We start from the raw sequence: 20,640 nt of genomic DNA, 5'->3' as shown, positions 1-20,640 counted from the left end.
GATTGGACAGGAATAGTTAACATTGATCCATCATAATGCAAAGCTGCATGTTAGGAATAGAGGAAGGGATTGTGTGTGTGTGTGTGCCTGTGTGTGTTTGTGTGTGTCAGTAGGATGATGGTAATGATGTGACAGTAAATGCAGCCACATGGATGATTGCAGAGGTTACAGAGCTGTAATCTGATGATGAGGATCAAGTTTGTACAATGTGTCTGCTGCCGCTGACACACACACACGCACACACACACATACACACACACACACACAGCAACATGGCCCTAAAACTACAGTTTAACGGGCGAAAGCAACCTCAGAGCTTATCTCCTGTCCTGATAACAGAACTGAACATTATCTGCGTTCCTGGTGTCATTTTGACTTATACGAACTCTAATCATGACCTCTGACCTTCAGAGGCAGAACAAGAAGTGGTGAAATTATTGCTGTTTGCCTGCAGTGAGCCCCGACATGATGCCTCCCTCCAACACAAAAGAGCACTTTTCATCATTTTGCAGGGTTGTGAAGCCTCGGAAAGCTTCGACAAAGCAGATTTAAGTATTTTGATTTTTTGGGATGTTCATGTAAATCTGTTTCATCCTGGTGACGGAGAAGTTTTCTGCCTCCCTCTGTCTCTCTCCATGCAGGTATCCCGTTTGAATCATCGTGTTTTTATCTGTACCGTTAAATGTGTTTGTGTCTGCTTGCTATAAAATACATGCACACAGTGTTGGTCTGTTATGTAACGAGAGCGAGGAGATGAACATGACTCGGGTGAAGCCCACGGCCGCGCTGACTCTCCCTCTCTGATGTTCAGTGAGGCTGGCAGAGGAGAGGACTGTGGGGCAGAGAAGCAGTGCATCATGGGAAGGTCATAATGCTGCCAGGATAACGGGTCAATACGGCAATGAGATAGATAGATAGATAGATAGATAGATAGATAGATAGAGATTTTTTTGTCAAACTCCTGCATACCTCATCTTTGATACTTAATTAGTGATTTATTTACAACCATCTATCTATCTATCTATCTATCTATAATAATAATAATAATAATAATAATAAAGGAGTCTTCACTCAGTTGAAGGGACGTAAATCAGCTCTTTTATCCTCAGTTGCCTCCATGTGGTGACTGTCAGGTATTACACCCCTACAGAAAACACCATCAAACAGCAGCTTTGTAAATTAAATTTTGAAAAAGTATTTTTTTTTTTAAACAAATTAGATATAATTGCAAATTGGTATACAGAGAGTCATTTATTCAGTGCTGTTGAAGCACCGCTGGTGATTACGTTTTAGAAATTGAAGGACAGTAATGAATCTGAAAATATCCGAGCTTTCTTTTTGTATCTTTGATAAGGTTGAGATATTCAGACTGAGACCTCATTTATTCCGGCTCATTTTGGCACAAATCAGCATATAAACTCTAATCATGGCCTTTGGACGGTGAAGCCTGAAGGACAAAACGCTCCTGCTCTGTCTGGAAATGTCTGCTTTTCCTTTTTTTGTGTGTGTTTTATAATGATCAGATTGAGATTTCTGTTTTAAATAAAAACCACAGGCAGTAAATTATTAATTAAATTAAAATTTGCATTGTTAAATCCTAGTTTTTTATTTTTCTGTGCATGTACTGTACGATACAACGAAAAAGAAATTACATGAATGAATTAAACAGTTTTGGTTTCCTGTAGAGTAACCTTCTTTCCAGGCTGCCTCTGTCAGACAGTTTACTTTTGCTGTTTATTGGTCCAGCAAAGCAGAGAAGGTGCTGTGTCGCTCAGGTGCACGTGAGCTGATTTAAAGTTGAAACAGTGAGGAATGACGCTCTCTGTTCCCCTCCATCACAGGTAGTAGTCCTCCTCCTCGATGTCTCCGTGTGTGTCCTGGAAGCCGAGCGCCTGGATGTCGTGGGTGATGTCGCTGATGCGTCGGTTGAATTCCTGAGACCCTGAGGCCAGAGAGCCGTTGTCATACCTGCTGGGGGGAAAAACAGGTGATCAAAATGCTGCTTCATCTCTGACTTCCTGCGTATTCCAACGTGCAGGTGAAGAGAACTGAAAAAGAAAAAGACAACTGAGATGTATTTTTGTGGACAACTAGTGGACCACGTGGACTCAACCTGGACTGGATTTGCATCAAAACCTAAGAAACATGACAGCTACTTTAACTCTACGATAACTTTTCCAGGCTATAGTCACACCCTTGCTGTCCAGTGAAAAGCTCGTACCTCCAGATGTGTTGATGCTGAATGTTTGTGATGAACTGAAGGATGAAGTTTTCCTTCATGTCTTCTTCAGCTAAATAAACTGTTTAAAAAGCCTCTTGGATCAGCTGAAGATGCATCGTCACAAAGCTGAAAACAGGCTGTTTTTCTGAGATACAAGGTTCTCACAGGACAAACATATGATGATCTTATAGAATATGATGCATCGCTGTAGATTAAACCAGCCAACAGGATATAAAGTAGTTCAAACGAGCTCAACCTGAAACATCTGCAGCAGGAATATTAATCCACAAACATCAGAGATGATGAGAAACACCGACAGGAACATTTTACTGATACATGATGACTTTTACTTTAAGGACTTTTAACTTTAACTTTTAGTTTTTTTGTATTTTTTCTGTAGAACTTTGTCATTTTTTGTTGCTCCAAATATGAATGCAGCGTAATATCATTGAACCACAGGCTGGTGCTCTTCAGTGGTATTAAAAACTAAACGCATCACATCAGTCAGCTCTGATGGAATGTGAGACGTGGGTGTGATGTCTACACAGGCCTGTAAGAGCTGAGTGTCCTGACCTACATACCCTCTCATGGCCGTAGCCGACATGTTGCTCATGCTGCGTTTGATGCGTCCGAAGCTGTCGGTTAAAATCCCTCCCTCCCGGATCCCGATGCTCTCCAGGAAACTCTCAAACACCCCAACGTCTTTGTCTGGGATGAACGGCCGCATGCCTGGACACAAAGGTCACGAGTCGGGTGTTCATGATAGATAAAAACACCTGTTCTTGTTCTGCATGGTGTTTATCACTATCAGACAGAAGAATTAACAGATGAAGGACGGAAAGTTAAATCATTACAAGATTTCTACTATTGTTCAGTTTTTGTTCAAATTAATCAATTAACTGATTGAAAGAAAATGAATTGCCATCTATTTAATTATTAATTAATTGTTTCAGATGTTTTTTAGGTAAGAATATTTAACTTTTTCTGGTTCCAGCTTCTTAAATGTGAGGATTTGCTGCTTTTCTTTGTAATTTCTGAGAGTAAATGAAGTCTGGACTGTTGGCTGGTAGCAGATTAATCAATAATGAATATAATGAATAGGTGCAGCGTTCATTACAGGCTCATATGATGCACCACCTGACGGTTCAAAACAATGTGTTCTTCTAGAAATACAGCTATAATTATAACTGTAAAAGTAAAAATTAATTATGTGATGGCTGATGATTAATTATGGGGATATCAAGAGTCTGTTTAATTTATTATAATTAAATAAATACTGACAACAATACATTTAGCACTTTTATGATTTGCCAACATTCAGGCAGAGTTCTGTTTATGTGTGTGATGATTTTACATTTTACGATCAAAGTTACATTGGTGGAAAATAACTAAGTACATTTACTCAGGGTACTTACTTTAACTACTACTTTATGCTTTTACACTGCACTTCAGAGGTAAACACTGTACTTCTTACTCCAGACACAACATTTAAACATATTTAAATGGTTTAAACTCTTTGAAACTTTTACTTCAGTGACATTTTGAATGCAGTACTTTTACTTGGAACAGTGTGTCCTAACACGGTGTCTCTACTTCTCCTTGTGTAACAGATTTTGAATACTTCTTCCACCAAGTTTTACAGTGCAGTGCACACTGCAGTGCTGTCTTCTGCAGTTATTCTTTTATCTGCCTTAATGAGTCAACGTGGGATAAATGATGCACAAAGAAACCTCGTGGTAAACTTTGATTTACCAAAGAGGAGAAGAAGAAGAGGAAGAAATGAAGGAGGTGGGGCTTTGAACAGACACACACTGTACACACACAACTTAGTACACACACACAGGCTTGAATGTACTGTAAAAGTGCAGATGTTGTGCTTTTGTGTGTCAGTATAAAATGAGGGAAGACAAAGAAGGAAATGAACCTGCATGAACTCTGCGCTTAAACTTCAGCCTGTGTGCTTCAAAGTGTCTCAGTCAGTTCACTGTTTGTCTGCTTTCTTCCTCCGAAACCTTTAATAACAATGATTCTACACGAGCAGGCTGAGTATTAACACCAACCTCTCTGTCAGCCTGTCTGTCTCTCTGTCTGTCTCTCTCTAACAGGAAGTTATGGTTTCCTCGGTGGAAGTGGGTCAGAGCTGAAGTTGTTGTGGTAAACACGTGATGGAGAAACTCACACATACAGTAAAGTCATGCACTCATACACACACACACAGTATGAACAGTAGCTTTTGGTTTGCCGCAGAGTTTCAGTCAGTTCATGAACTCTATGTATATGTGTGTGTGTGTGTGTGTCTCACTCTCTCTCCCTGTCTGTCTCTGTGTCTCTCACCCAGCAGCAGGAACTTGCGGTTGTCTCCGTATAGCTGCAGCAGCTCGGAGCAGAAGTAGTCGATGTTTGACCCCAGTCTATATTCCCTCAGCAGCACCGCAAAGTGCTGCAACTCCACCGGACTCAGCTTGTTACGCAGCTGCACGCACACACACACACACGCACACACACAGACTCAGAGGAGCACACAAAACTACAGATAATATTTCTTCATTTGTTTTGATGCAGTCAGTAAAAGGTTGCTAACTGATCGCTAAACCCTTAAGTCAAAGTTTTGCTCGTGGACAATTAGCTTGCTGGCTTTTTCTCCCTGTTTTAATCACTAATTATTAAATGAAATGATGTACAAACGTGAGAACGAAATTCCAGAAAGAATAGACTGCGAGTAAAACATGTTTCGCAACGATGTGAGGATGAATTTCCTGCAGTGTTTGTATTATCAGTAACGATGGCAGTTCATGCTAACGTTAGCTTAGCTGGGAGGTAAATAAGGTAATCAACTGAATTCTGGTGGCTCACTTAAAGCTGTTTCACACACTCTCATTTACTATAATTAATATTTGCTAGCTTGTGAGCAAAGATTTATTAGTTGCTGTTAACTGCATAAAGTAATTGCTCGTTAGCTAGCATCAGCTGGGTTTCCATCCAAATGAAAAGCCAATTTCAATCGAATTTCAAAGAAATCTGCAAAAGAAACGAATGCTTCTTTCCATCCACGACTGTTATGCGATTATTAGGTGTCGGTTCATTGAGATGAGCAGTAGGTGGCGCCAATTGGAAAACCATTACACCACTGCAGAAGAATAGAGCGCATCAAGGTAAAGTAATTAATGCCGTTGCCGTTTCCATTGATCTTCTCTAATGTGATACTTCAAAATGCGCATAGAAACATGTTGATGGGAAAGCGGCTTATAACTCACTCAGTAACGAGTTTGTGGGAATACAATTTGCATACAAATATCAGTGTAGCATATTCCTGTTTTAGGCAGCAGTCACAGGAGATATTGCTCTTCCTTTTGCTCTCTGTGACCTGTGGGAGTAAAACTGTGTTCGTATTGCTACAGCAGCTAATATCCATAATTCAATATACAGTATCTGGAGGTTCATGGTGGCAAATCTTACTGGCTGACGTATGTTTATAGTCCACGTACACACACACACTCACAGTGATCATGTACTCCTGCATCAGCAGCAGGGCGGGGTTACTGTCTCCTCCGTCGCTGACTGAAGCCAGGCTGCGATGGGAGTCCTGCAGTGAGACAGATGAACTCTCACTGTATGTCTCACTGTAGTAGAGCTCAAAGGCATCCTGGGAGCCATCACTGAGAGAGAGACAGTGAGAGAGAGAGACAGAACATTACCATCACCTAACACAGACAGACTAATGGATAGACGGATGGATGGATGTGTTTGGTTTATAGTCGCTACCAGCCAACAGCTGCTGATCAAATGTCAATCACTCAATTAGTTCTCATCTCCTCTGCAGCTACAGTCGTCTAAAAAGTATGTAAGTAAGTCTTCTTTCTCATCTTTCCTCGATATTTCTCAGTATTTAATGTTTATAAAAGTCATTGTCACTGAATGATCAATCGTACAGGATTCCGGTCCTCTGGGCTTTTATTTTGAAGTGGCTCATACAATCTTCCACAATAAAATGAACCTCAAACTGCATTTTGTGTTTGGACATCACAACCAATCCCATAACTAGGGCAGCTGGTAATGAGATTATTTTATGCAGAGAAACTCTGTTAGAAAAGAAATGTCCAAATGTTCAAGAGGTTTTGTGAGCTGATGACAGGCTGTATTCATGTTAACGGTTAAAACCTCAATCAGGGACAAATGCTACTCACTATGAGCTGCAGCAGCTAAACTCTGGATCATAACTGTAGGACATGTCAGTTAGACAGCTGTCACCTGCAGACAGACAGACAGACAGACAGACAGAGCATTCAATGTATAGTTTACTGTTCACAGCACCCACAGGTTAGTCTAACAAGTACATACAAATTTCAAATTAAGAGCTCATTTTAAATGGTTTAAAATCCCTACAAATCTTTTCTTTGCTCTACTTTTGACATGCAGACAGCCGGTGTGTCACTCACTCCTCTGCAGCCAATAGCGGTCCGGCATGGAGTGGTGAAAGCCCGCTCTGTCGACACACTCGATGGTCTGATGGCCGTAAATGATCTGGAACATCTGACAGATCAGAGAACAGTACTCCTCTGCAGCATCCTGCATGAACACACACATCAGTTACCACATCAGTGACATCAGTGACCTGCTCTGACATCACGGCCCGTCGACTTCCAGCACGGAGAGAAAACGCTCTTATTACTTTTTCTTAATCTTTCTACAGTGCGAGCGGCTTCACTGCGGCAGTTGTTAGCGTCTCGTTCATGGTGCAACAGTAAAAAGTGTGAAGGTTTGAACCAGGAACCACCTGAAGCCGAGCCAGCGGTCTGTTGTCGTGATGAAACACGAGCGGAGTCTGTGAGCTTCATCTGAGCCAGTTAAACAATGACACACTAACGCTGCCAATCCAAACAAATTATCGCTCCAAGGACGAGAATAACAATGGCTGAGGATCACACACACACACAAACGCACACACACGCACGCACACGCAAATTAAATGACAAAGCTACTCTGCTGTAAATGTGATGTAATGCTTCTGGTTATGCAACAATGCAGAGTCTGAGTACGAGTGTGAGTGTGTGTGTGTGTGTGTGTGTGTGTGTGTGTGTGTGTGTGTGTGTGTTTATGAGCGTGTGTGCGTGTGTGTGTGTGGATGAATGAGCATCATCAGTATTGGCCTACTTTCCACAGCTCCGACACGAGATCCAAACGATTAGTGAACCCAGAGAAAGAGCTTTCTCCCTGGCTCATCTCTCCTCACTGTTGTTTTCTGTCTGGAGTCTGAACATCTGACTGAGCTGAATGTCCACACTGATGTTTACAAGTTAGCAACTCTGAGCACGCACACACACACACACACACACACACACACACACACACACATACACACACACACACACACACACACACAGATCCAGGGACGCTGATTGTGCTTGGTCCAACATTTTAGTACACAGTGAAAGACTAGCTCAACCACTACAGCATCCATTTTTATGCAGTTTGGATGAGCCGTAATGATGAGATGATGTGATCGTTGACTTGCCATGTAGCGCCACCAACAGGTCAAAACACCAAAGCTAAAAACAATATTCCTGACATCTACACTTTGGTTTAAAAGTGACTTCAATATGCTTATTTGCCTTCTCTCCGAGAGTGAGATGAGTTGTCTCATTTTTTTCTGTTCAGTCTGGAGCCGGAGTCCAGATGAGGTTAGCCTAGTTTAGCAGACTGAAAACCATGAGGTATCAGCTAGGTTGTCTTTATCCAAAGTAAAACACACACCACGAAGTTCACCAGTTAAAACATTACAAACAAACACATCTTGTTTGTTTGATACATGCACAAAAGGAAATCTATAAATGACCATTTTTGGAGTCTTTTCACGCTTTGGACAGAGTCAGGCTAGCTGTTTCTCCCTGCTTTCAGTCTTTATGCTAAGCTAGGCTTTCTTTCTTTTGTTTGCCCTTTTGCCTCTATTGGACAGCGCTGCTGAAGACGGACAAGAAAGGGTGGAGGCGGGGTGGCAGGCAGCAAAGAGCCCCAGGTTGTAAGCATGCAGCCTCAGTACCTGTGGCTGCACAGCTAGCATTGCTAGCATTGTGCACCGCTAAGCTAGGCTAACTGGAACACATATTTCTGTGTATTGTTCACTTAATCTAACAGAGGTGGTGTTCCAGCCACCTTAGCAGTGAATGTTTTGTGTGGCATTAAAAGGCTCATCGTTACCTTACATTATGCTAGGTTGCGTAAAGCTACATTACGTTACCCTAGCTTGATTACATCCAGTGCATTTTCCTTCCAAGCAAAAAAAAATCTATCCAAGATGTGTGCTGATATTTCAGAATTAATTTAGACCTTTTCCTAGGAAGTGGTTGAATGTTAGCTTAGCTGCTGTCTTGTAGCTAATAGGTTATCAATTACAATCCTTTACCTTGAAATATGGAACAATGACACTGCAGGTTTTCACTCTCAATTGTTTTTTCAATCAGGAAGTGGTAAAGTGATAACAGTTTGTCAGATTCGCTAATCGCTGTGCTTAATTTGTAACCTGGAGCACAGCACTGACAGCATTTGAGCTTCCCGCCATGAACATCTGAAGAAAATGGCCGCCGTGTGAATGTGGTCTCTTCCTTTCCTCGTTCTCCTGGAGATTTAAAACTGCTATACGGTGTGCTTTAAATCATGGACCACATAAGTTTGCAAAAGCCTGAATTGGAGTTAAGAAGTCTAGTGTGGCATCAGTTTGTGATGCGGTTCAGGTGACCCACCCTGTTCTCCACAGCCAGGATGACCAGGTTGCAGTAGGCATCGGGGCAGGGTGTCGGCTCCAGCGGGTTGTGGTTCCTCCTCTCCCAGCTGCCGTAGCTCTTCCCCCGCTCCCAGCTTCCTGTGCAGGCCTGCCGCCGCTCCCAGCTCCCCCCGCCGCCGCCGCCTCCTCCCGCGCTGCCTCCTCCCCTCCTCTCCCAGCTTCCGCCTCCTCCACCGCCACCTCCCCCATGCCTCCTCTCCCAGCTCCCTCCGCCGCCTCCTCCTGCTCCCACCCCCCAGCTCCCGCTCATGGGTCTTGCTCTGCGGTTCTCCCAGCTCCCTCCTGTTTTGCGGGTTTGCTGCCTCCTCTCCCAGCTCCCTCCCACTCTCTTCCTCTCTAAGCTCCCTCCTCCTCCTCGCTCCCCCCCTCCTCCACCACCCCCTCCGCCTCCTCTCTCCACATTCTGGTTTTTGTCGTGGTTACTCCTCGACAGTGAGGGCCTCCAGTCCACTCCACAGATGGTGTGCCGTCGCTCCATTGTGCCCCCTGCAGGCCGAGGGTCGGCATTGCAGCTCATGGTTTGACGGCGGCCATCTATACCTGTTGGCTTTTTCCTGTCCAGGCTGTCGTCCCCGGCAACCACTGTATCCACGTTCAGACCTGTGGGATGGGTTTTAGAAAGTAGTAGAAGAAGAGGAGACGGTCCATCGTCCCTTAGTTCACTCCCACGAAATCAAAACCAGATAAACACACACAAAAAAAACAGTTAATGATCATCAATCGTTAGCTAAACACCACCGAACAGCGACTGTCCAGCTGTAGCTCTAGAGTGGAAAGCTTGAGGGACATAGCAACTGTAACTAAGGAGGCTGGGGCTTAACTAACGGGCAATTTAAGTTGTTTCAGGTAGTCTCATTTTTAGAAAATCAATGAGAACGGTTGGTTGTTTTGACCCATAATTATAATGTCCCCTTTTGGCCCACAAAAATACCCGATTTCAATCTCAGATTACTGTTCTTATCTTATTGTTTTTGACAATGACGATGGAAAAAGCACCCGTTATATACAAGCAACAACAACATTACCGTAACCAAACTGCTTTTGTTGCTTATGCTTCAATGGGACTATTTTTTTGACATTTTACTAATATATCAGAGACATTTTCAACGGTTTTTGGAGATTTTAGTAATATTGTCCAGACTATGGTGTCAAATGTTCCCTCAATCACTGCTTTCCAGTGACTTGAACGTGGTACAAAAATGGAGCGCTGTGAACCAAGCAGCAAGAAGTGCCAAACACTGCAGTTCCTCAAATGGCCACTTGAGGCTGACTCCAAAAGCAAGCCAGTTTCCTCCATATTAACCAACTTTACAGCAGAAGTGTTCACAGCCTGGTACAAAAAACGGTTTTGGTCTCTATATCTACTTTACTCGTTCATGACAACTGTACTCACTAGTTTAAATTATATTAAGGTTTAAAGTTCTGGATAATTATCTGCATGGCTGCTTTGCATGACAGCTAGCTGAGTTATTATTTATAAAAGCTTTATTCAATATTTATTCAATACTTATGAATTTTATTTTGCCACCTGAGAACTGAATCATCTACACCACTATTGTTCACTAAGTCTGACCCACAGGTGAGTCCTCACCTGTCTTGAGGACCAGCAGGTGCAGTGCGTCGTCCCTCAGGTAGGAGGCAGCAGCGATCTCATGCGTGGGAATCCTCACCAGCAGCTTCTCGTTGTCCCTCCAGGTGAGCAGCAGACAGCGAGCAGACAGACTCAGGATGCAGTCCTGGTCCACGCTGGTCTTCAGCGGCAGCACCTTCAGCTGCTGCGGAGCGTCACACACACACACACACACACACACACACACACACACACACACACACACACACACGCGTGATCTCAGGTTATTGATTAATGAGTCAGACGCATGAAAGACGATGAACACTGACATCGTCTCATTAGAGGTTTAATGATTATTGATCAAAGATAAAGTAGTAATATAGAGAAAAGTGTTTGCCGCTGTTACTGCCTATTGATTACTAAACCTGAGAGAGTTTAGTCAATAATACGTTACTGTTTCCTAACTTTGGCTGTGATCAATTACTTAAAGATGATTGATTATCAATCCTGTAAGTGATTGAATCCAGTAAGTGAGACTGGGTATTGATTAGTATAAAAGTTAAAGATTAATAAATTAGTTATTAATTAGTTATTGTAACTAAATAAGTTATTGACTGATTATAGATTGATTGGTAATAATTATCCTCAGTGATTAAGACATGATTAGACATGTCATTGATTACTAGTTATATACAAACCGTGGATTTGATTATTTTTAGATTTGGTTATTGATTGTTGTTAATCACTAACTGTTATTGATACATCAGCAGTGATTATTCATAATTTCTTATTGGTTACTAACCCTGGCTGTGTCCAGTAGCTGTAGGAGCTCATCTCTGCTGGAGGGGTTAAGTGAAACCGACACCCAGGTCAGGTGACCAAGGAACTAAGATGAGAGGTCAAAGGTCAAGCATCTGGTTATGTCATGAAGTCAGTGGTGTGAAGATTTTGTTCTATTGTTCTGGATTTCAGGTTCTACCTTGACCTCCTTCTCTACGTAGTCGAAGATGAGCCTCTCCGGGTGGATGAGGTAGTCCGGGGGGTAGAGAGGGACGGTGTGCAGCGGGCGGCGGTAGACGCTGCCTCGATCCACCTGCCTGCGACCAGATTTTGACCAGACGAGCCGCTTGATGGGAGAGACGAAACCCTGGAGAGAGAAGAAGAGAAATAAAAGAATCCCATCACATGATCACATGATCCAACGCTCGTCCACAGTGATTACCACTGAAGTTTCTCTGTATATTCATGGTCCCGAGAAGACGAAGACTAATGATCCTGCTGATGCAGCGACCTTCGCTCTGGCGCCACCGTGAGGCCAAATGTTGCACACAAAAAAGTCTCACCTGTCAACACTGCAAGTAAATATTCTTCTTCATTCCTGCTCCCCGGAGGATGAACCCTGTCGACTTTAATGACAGCATGGCCGTCCCTCTAGCGCTACTATGGGGCAAACTTTAAATTTAAACCTCCGCTGCTGGAAAGTCTCTAAGAATGACTAAATCATCAGAATGTGTGTTTATTTCGTCCCAGCTCCCTCTGATCACGTCTCTGAACTCCGGTCGGGATGTTTTGGGTTTGAATTCGAACCAGAATTTCGTCGACGACGGTTAGTTTCTGTTTACATCCGTGCCTCAGCATGTGTGTGAATCGATGCAATACATCCCCTCGGCTGTTCCAGCAGTGACTGACAGGTGAGGAGTGATCTCTGACAGCTTCCTGCTGAGACTCACTGACAGCACAGCGACACACACACCAACACACTGATAAACTGTGGCTTGAAGGCATACACACACACACACACACACACACACACAGAGAATGAAATGTAAAATTAGCATGTCAAGAATCAGAAACCTGTCTTGTCTTTCTGAATAATAACAAGGACAGATCTGTATATCAGAATGAGGCTGATTTCTGGTGCACATCTCTGCAGTCAGCTGAATTTAATTGTAAAGAGAAAGCCTGGATGGTTTTAATGAGTTTTGTTCTTCCTCTTGTTCCAGTGCTCCTTTGAGGGGACAAAGAGTGAAATAATTGGATTTTTTAATGAATGTGCTTTAATGTAACAACCTGCACAGGTCGGACCAAGGTGCTATGGAGCTAATTAATACTTTTTTTGCTTTTTGAGTCTGTATTTTTCTTCAAACTCTCCCGTTTTAAGGAATATTTCCTCTTTTCTTATGCTGTTTTACTTTTAGATAACAGGAGGCAGCCGTCTGGGAGATGCTTCTTATCGCTGAGAGCACATCAATCACCAGGTGTTGAGCTGCAGTTTGAAGGCCTCGTCACACCACAGAGTCTAAGAGGTCTAAGAGCTAGCTAAATTGCTAATTGTCGGTTGTTATGTAGTTAGCTTGTTAGCATCATCACTCGCCGAACACTAAATTCATGTAGTTTATATGAAAGTAACAAAAAAAAAAGTACAGCACTCCTCAGACTGTCCTCAAACCAGTCCTCTTTTGTGGAGGGTCAATACAACTGGGTGTCTCCTGCCCCCACAGAGGTCAGAACTGTCAAGAGACAGTTTGCTATTGGTCAACAGAGTCCACCTCATCAGCTCCTCATTGATTTTGCTCCAAAATGTGATTTTAAAAGCTGTTGTGACGGGATGTGAAGCCCGTGGGCTTGTCAGAGGACACTGAAAAGGAGCTACAGTAAGACTTTACCCAGGTTCATGTGGTTTATCTTTAGAAACTGAAACAACATCAGTGTCCATGCTCTTCGAATAAAAAATAATCAAGTCCCGGTTTCCAGCTGGATGATGAGATAATGACAACATTTGATTTGCTTGAGCAAAATGCAACGTGGAACAGAAGCTACTGCACCTTCTTGGATTTCTTGGGTTCGTAGTCCATTGTGGTTCAGTCCTCCTCTGATCCTGGTCCTGTCCTGGGTCAGCTGAGTTCTGGTCCCCGTCACACTCGTCCTGAACGTATTCTTTGTTTCAGTTTGTCTTTTGTTGTCTTTGTGTCTGTCTCTCAGTTGTTCTTTCCATCGTTCCTTCGTCCGCCTCTGATCGAGTTATTTTAGCTTCTGTCTCAGCTGCTTCATTCCTGTTCTTTCTGTTTCTACGCTAATTGTTCTTTTGAGACCCCTCCTGGACACACACGCTCACACACACACACACACACACACACACACACACACACACACACACACACACACACGAGAAGAGAGCAGGAAGCAGAGGAAGCCCACTTCCTGTCCGAGAGGAAACTCCACCAGAGGCTGATAAGGCCCATTCTCTCTGATTATACACACACACACACACACACACACACACACACACACACACACACACAGACACACAAACACAACCTTTAATTAAACTAGTTTAAGTGATTTACACGCAAACAAGACAAATTAGGTTTTTTACACCTTAGTTTTGCGGTTTACTAACAAACCTGGAATATTTGGACTTGAAGCCTCGAACAGCTTCCACCGACTGAACGAACTAACAGAAAGTTTGTGGAGCTCGTCAATAATCAGCATCTATCGTTCACATTGTTTATGATGACCTGTGAAAAAACACTGAGGTTGTAAAACACGTCCGGACACATTTTTCATGTATTTTTAGCCCTCTTTGAACTCGTGGGACGACTTCCAGTCATAGCTCCATGAGATTTCAGCCACTCTTCAGACCTTCCTTCAGCTGCCTGAAGGTTTGGAAAAAGTCGCCTTTGCTCTTGTGATGAAACACCCGTAACATCTAGCATCTAACTTAGCTCCAGCTGGTCCACAGCACTGCAGTGAAGAACTAAATCTGGACCACGTATGACTCCAGTTTGAACTTCTCTCCACTGGATCCCAGGTTCATATTATCTCTTTATTCTTGACATATGAAGCATTTAATGGGCTGTAAAAGGAGTCATTGCTCGCTCTGACCACCAGGAGGTGCCTCAGGCCATCAGGACACTGAGCTGCTCCAGGATCAGGGGTGAAGGTGATGGAGCTTTAACTCTGAACAGCCTCCCTCAGTCACTGGATCTTTGGCTTTGACTTGATTTTTATGAGTTCTCCTTGTTTAATATGGTCTTTCATGGTCTTACCCTTTTCTACATTTGAAAAATGTTATATGAATAAAGTCTGCTTGACTTCATTGTCTATGACAGGGATGATTAATGCACTGTTGAGTGTTGGTCGTCGCTCTCATTTACCAGTCAAAGATCAAAATCTAAGGCTTGTTTATTCAGTGTGACAGAGGGTGAAGTCACTTCATGAGAGTCTAGTTTTCATCAGAACAATGAAAGATGGTTTGTGGCGTTCGCTGCTCCTCTGCTGCCTTTCGTGCTTCTCCTGCCAAGTGTGACTCAGCGTTAACTTTCACAGCACTTTCAAATTTAGCTGCAAGTCCGTTAATGCAAGCCTTTAATTAACTCCAGTGACTCCACACAACACATTCACGTTGAATGCTTCTTTCTTCAGCGTCGATCACATTTGAAGTGATGAGAAAAGGTCCTTAAAGGTCCTGCAGACATATTTTTTCATTAAGGTTCTTCAAATCAGTGCTGGGATCCTACGTGGAGACACATCTGTCAATCAAATGTGATCAAACGACACCCACACAGTCGAAGCACCATGAGCTTTTAAGTGTTTAATTTTTTTTGTTCATGTACATTATTGCTTATTTAGTAACCAATTAAATGTTATAAAGAAATACCTGATATTTCCCTGTCAATTCTCCATTGAGAAACTGAGCTGTCCTTCCATCCGTCTTTGTTTTGTTTTTTCTACGTCTCCTTCTTCGTTCGTTATTCTTGCTGTCTGTAACAACATAATTTCCTGGCGTGAGATCAGTAAAGTTATATCTTATTTTATCTTATCTTAGATATCCTATAGCTTCAATGAAGAGCAGGAACAAGCATTGCAGTGCACATATCTGCTTCAGTGCTGATTAAAAAAAAAATAAAGATGCTTACGGGTAAAATTAAAGATGAAAATTAAGTCAATAATTTACAATGATGTTCTGAAATTTGTTATCCGCTCAGTTTTCAGGTTTCAGGTAAGTGAATTAAAAGGTGTAAAGCAGTTGTGCAGCTGAATGAGCAGTATGAGCAGAACGTGTCATTCTTCAGTAGACATATTTAAATTAAAGTCACACCAAATCAGTGACATCACTGCAGGTGATTTATATCAAAGATTTTCAAAATGACAAAGACCAAGATGAACAGACAAAAGAATCATCTGACACATACCTGTGATTCAAAGGTGATTTACTCTTTACAGGATTAAATATTCACAGGCGTACGTGAACTTCAGCTGCAGTGAGCAGGTTTGACCACAGGGAGGCGACGCTGCGATGAAGACTGACTGGAGGAGGAAGGAGGAGGAGAGGATGGATGGAAAGACAATTTTTTTCTCAGCAGGACACTGATGGAGGCAGAGGAGACGACATCGAACCTGTGACCTTTCTGACACACATACACACACACACACGCACTGTCTCTCTCTCTCTCTCACACACACACACGCACACACACACACACACACACACACACACACTGTGTAAGCATGTTACATGGTTACATGCAGACAGGTAAGTAGTTGAGTGTGTGATGTGAACACAGACACGCACATCACATACACACCTATCGTCAGGGTAACCACTCCATGGTGACCGGGGGGCTAACGGCTTAACGATCACCCAGTTACCTAGGCAACGGGAGACAAAGATGGGGCATTTATCTAAGTGCTCTTATTCTTGTCCCGATCTCTCTCACTCTCTCACTCTCACTCTCACTGTCGTCATCTCTCTGCCCCCCCTCCCTCCCTCCTTCCCCCTCTCTCTAAACCTTGAGAAAGTTCGCCGGGGGCTTAACCGTGTCAAAATGAACAGCGGATAAATTCTTTCTGCACCAAACTAACATTTTCACCAACTCTGACACATCAGTGAGAGATCAAACAAAACTCGAACGTCCTTTTCTCCAGACAATCAGTCTCTGGACTGAAAACAATTCAAATCATTTAAGATAAACTGAAATGCAGTTTTTCATGTAATGAAACATCTTTTTGTTACCTCTTACTTTTCAGGGCTGTGGTCTTTAATCAGTGCAAAACAAATGACACAGAACATGAAGTTAATTTGTGTTTCTTACTGCATTTACAGATGTTTATTGAGGCTACACACACACACACACAGACATTTCAAACTCATACTACATACTGTAAATGCACATATACTTTAGGAATCACATGTACTCACCTTTCTCTTTGACACACATTCACACACACACACACACACATTTCACACTCACACTAAATAAATGCACATATACTTTAGAAGTCACATGTACTCACCTGCTCTTGATGTTCTTCCTCTTTGACACACACACACAAACACACACACACACACACACACACACACACACACACACACACACACACATCAGTCATGCTTGTGTGAACTTCAAAGTATGTCAAACCTTGGTGCATTTTCTCTGTATCTCAGAAAGTGTGTGAGAGTGTGTATTGGGTGAATTATGTGTGAATTTATGCATGTACATCTGTGTGTGTGTGTGTGTGTGTGTGTGTGTGTGTGTATCAGCGATATCAAAGAGGCAGCATCCCTAAAAGACCCCACGCTTCAAAATCACACATGAGGAAGGAGGTCTGATGCAAGAGGAGGGGAAAAAAAGGAGGAAAATAAGCATGAAGGAGAAGATTGTTGGAAGAGGATGGAGGGAAGGAAGACGATGGAAAGAGGTACGGACAAAAATGAGGATGAGGAGGAGACGGAAGATGCAGCTAAAAGGAATGGTTGAGGAGTAGGAGAAAGAAGGGAGCAAAGTAGGAAATCAGAAAGGTGGCATGGAAGAAGAAGTGGAAATAAATAAATCAAAGACAGGATGTATGAAAGAAAGTAAAGGAGAAAAGGAAAGGAAAAAGGAAAAGAGGACAGGGAAAGACAGAAAGGACAAGTAGATCAACAATGAAAAGAAGGAAGGAAGGAAGGAAGGAAGGAGAGAAGGAGGAATGAAGAATGAAAATGAAAGAAAGGAGATCATTTGGAGGGAGAAGAGTAAGAGGCTGATGCTGAAAACATCAGGGAAGGAAGGAAGGAAGGAGGGAAGAAAAAGAGGAGAGAGGGAGGAAGTGGAGGAATGCTCTTCTTCTTTTTCCTCCTGTCTGCTGTGAAATGAATGAAAACAAGGAAGAGCCAGACTGGAAAAACGATGCAGCTTGGACCTGAAGCGAAGGAGAGCAGCAGCAGCGATTGTTGTTTGGTCGCTGGATCTCCAGAGACGCCGACCAAATAAACAACAAATCCTCAGGATGGAGGGATGCTGATGCGAGGGAGAGATGGAGAGATCAAAGGAAGTCGGTTTGAGGGAGAGATTCTGTTGTCGCCTCGAGAGGAAAGACCGAGCAGAGCTGAGAGGAAGCGAGAGAAACGGGGCGTGAAGATTCAGGGGAGGGGGTCTGTTTCACACCTGAAGACGCTACAGTCCAAACATACAGAGCAACCGCAGAGACACAGCCAATCAGAGGGCTTTAGATTCTGTTCCACCAGAACCAATGGTGGACAGACACTGAGCTTCAATCAGCGTTTTGTGGCTGTAACACAGCCGTGGAGGCTCATGGGTACTGTAGTATTTAGAGCCATTCAGCAAAACAAAGGAGGGAAGGATGGATCACTTTTGATTCGTCACTACAGCTGAATGTGATTGGCTGACACACCTGTCAGTCAAGCCATCAGACCCCTGAATACATCACACTCCAAGCCTGATTATCAAACATCACTCATCAAGGTAGCAAAATCTTTTGAGAAACAAAAACAAGTAAATGCATTAAACTTGATGTTGACTCTTCGTTGTGTTTACATTATTAAAAGCTGAGATGTTGAAATTGGTAAAATAAAAAAAAGCAAAAATGTTGCATGTAGTTCTAATTTTACAACAGCAGACACATTTTCAATGCTGCCCAAATCATAAAATCAGATTTTCAATCAACACAATGGGGACGTGTGGCTAATTTGGCAAGAGGCAAAATATTCGTAACATTTTACTCAACACGTCATCATACCTGAATGACTGAATAGGTCGGCCGCCAACGACTATACGAGAGATATATGAGAGAACCAGGTGTACCTGACCTTGGTCGTACTGGAGCTTCATCCTCATATCTGTGAAATGGTCACATTTTGCATAGGCAGCAAACCTACTTGGTTAGCTTAAAGCAGAACAGCAGCCTCCTGGTTGAAAGTCCACGGCGAGCACGGCCACTAGAGGCTGCAGCCTAACAATACATGTAAATATGAGTCGTACTAACCTTGCAATGCAAAACCCACTCATGGCAACTACAGCATCTTTAAACAATTTCATGGTACGTTCAGGCACTTTCTCTCCTGAACCCCAACCACTAACATGTGGGTAAGGTTCGGGAAAGGTCCTGGTCCTGGTAAAATACTGAAAAAGTGAATCCTGACTTGAAGCATAAGACACGACTTGTTTACTTAACTGGCATTTAACCAAAAACACACTCTCTCTCTGCTCTTAACCAAAGTGCTTTTGTTGCCTTAATCGAGATCCAAATGTCAGTCTGCAGCGTCAAAGTCCTGCACTTGGTTCTCCTGACCACCTCCCGACAAACTCCATGAGGCACTTCAAAGTAGCACTTCCCACTCAATTAAACATATTTGGCAAATTAGGGGCATATATGGCCGAGTTTGTAGGAGCAAGGTTTGACCATTTAAAGGTTCAGAAGCATTCATTCGGTGTGTAAATAAAAGCTGTAATAACCCAAATTTTACATCAGTATTAGCAGCAAATATCCATAAGTGTCAACAGTAAAAGTGCTCATTGTGTTCAGAGTCTTTTAAATCATCAAAACACTCATCTGTCAAAGAGATGCCACTGTACTACTGATACTACTCTCAGGTACTTTTAATGTACAGAACTGCACCATCTGAGTTTGTCGTGTGTTTGGTGTGTAGAAAGTTAAGTAAGCTGTCATGTATACATGGAAGGAAGCAAAGAGTACAATACTTCCCTCCCACACGGAGTGACCTAGAAGAATAAAGCTACACAAATTAGAAACACTCAATCAAAGTACAAGTACCCTCAAAACAGTACAATGCAGAGTAACTTCCTCCCTCTGTCGCAGTAGAAGAAAACACAGGCACAGCAGCTTATTTTCGACGGCTGTTCAGCCATGTTTACTACAGTATTGTTCCCATCTACAGTTATCAGCACAGCTTGTTGAGTTCTTTTTTAACAGCGTCATAGATATTTTCACCACTGGTTTGTTTTTCTGCTCGTTCACTCAGAGGATGTTGAAGCAGCATTATCAAAAAAACTTAGAGCACATCCTTACATACGTACTGTACATACAATACATACATACAAACCAAAGCACACATACTCACACACACACACACACGTCCTAGTATAGCGCCACGCTGGTATATACAGATATATAGAATGAGTAAAAAAAAATCTATTTTCACTTTTTACATCTTAATATAAGAGTCATACCAAAGACATGGCCACCGAGTGAGTAAACAATAGATAAATAGATATAAAACAAATACAAAAATAAACATAAATACTTGCATCAATTAATAAAAGATGATATGAGTTTTTAAACTCACTGTTTACTTTTTAACATGATTTGTTCAAGTTGATATATATTCAGCGCACCACTTTTAACTGTTATTTTACCTCAACGACAAAGGACTGGTTCATTACCCAATCAGAGAACGCGAAGCCTCGCCCTCAGTGGTTGATGCATTATCTGTACATTAGCCTATCATGTTCGACATGACGTAATCATTTTTGACATAAGAGTCGTTTTTCAGCACCATTAACATCGCAGTGACTGTCACCAACATCCACACGATCAGGTAGGACACAACACTGTCAGGATAATAAAGTTTTTGCCAATATTAATTTGAAAATTCAATTCCTGGTTGTTGATTTTTCCGTTTCTAACCACCAGAGTTAAAATGACACAATAGCTTCCCTGCAGAGGAGACACACATATATGTCCAAAGTGAGCTTATACGGATATTTTTGCCCTTGGTGTCTTCATTAGAAACACGACCACAAACCTTGTGAGGCCGGAGTAATTATA

General features: G+C 42.5%; 1 protein-coding gene across 1 annotated transcript; it reads right to left on the bottom strand.

Moving 5' to 3' along the window:
* Positions 1 to 1,590: 1,590 nt before the first annotated feature.
* On the bottom strand, positions 1,591 to 13,634 carry ccm2l (CCM2 like scaffold protein). Its single transcript, XM_041945814.1, has 11 exons — positions 13,395 to 13,634; positions 11,549 to 11,716; positions 11,372 to 11,455; positions 10,591 to 10,774; positions 8,959 to 9,599; positions 6,658 to 6,787; positions 6,406 to 6,469; positions 5,721 to 5,877; positions 4,556 to 4,694; positions 2,803 to 2,950; positions 1,591 to 1,968 (listed from the first exon to the last, which is right to left on the bottom strand). Exons 1-11 carry the CDS (start codon positions 13,422 to 13,424, stop codon positions 1,836 to 1,838), a joined length of 1,878 nt encoding a protein of 625 aa, XP_041801748.1. The 5' UTR covers positions 13,425 to 13,634; the 3' UTR covers positions 1,591 to 1,835.
* Between the last annotated feature and the right edge of the window lie 7,006 nt (positions 13,635 to 20,640).

This window comes from Chelmon rostratus, chromosome 10 (assembly GCF_017976325.1).
Source record: "Chelmon rostratus isolate fCheRos1 chromosome 10, fCheRos1.pri, whole genome shotgun sequence".
NCBI lineage: Eukaryota > Metazoa > Chordata > Actinopteri > Chaetodontiformes > Chaetodontidae > Chelmon > Chelmon rostratus.
Note: the sequence above shows the minus strand (reverse complement) of the source record. Positions and strands in the feature narration are given on the sequence as shown.

What these genes read in the sequence shown, in the direction of transcription:
- ccm2l (XM_041945814.1), bottom strand. Translation starts at nt 13,424, where the DNA reads ATGGACTACGAACCCAAGAAATCCAAGAAG. An exon ending in ACGTAGAGAAGGAGGTCAAG is followed by an intron (nt 11,456 to 11,548) that starts GTAGAACCTGAA and finishes CTCTCATCTTAG; the next exon opens with TTCCTTGGTCACCTGACCTG. An exon ending in CCTGCTGGTCCTCAAGACAG is followed by an intron (nt 9,600 to 10,590) that starts GTGAGGACTCAC and finishes CCCATCCCACAG; the next exon opens with GTCTGAACGTGGATACAGTG.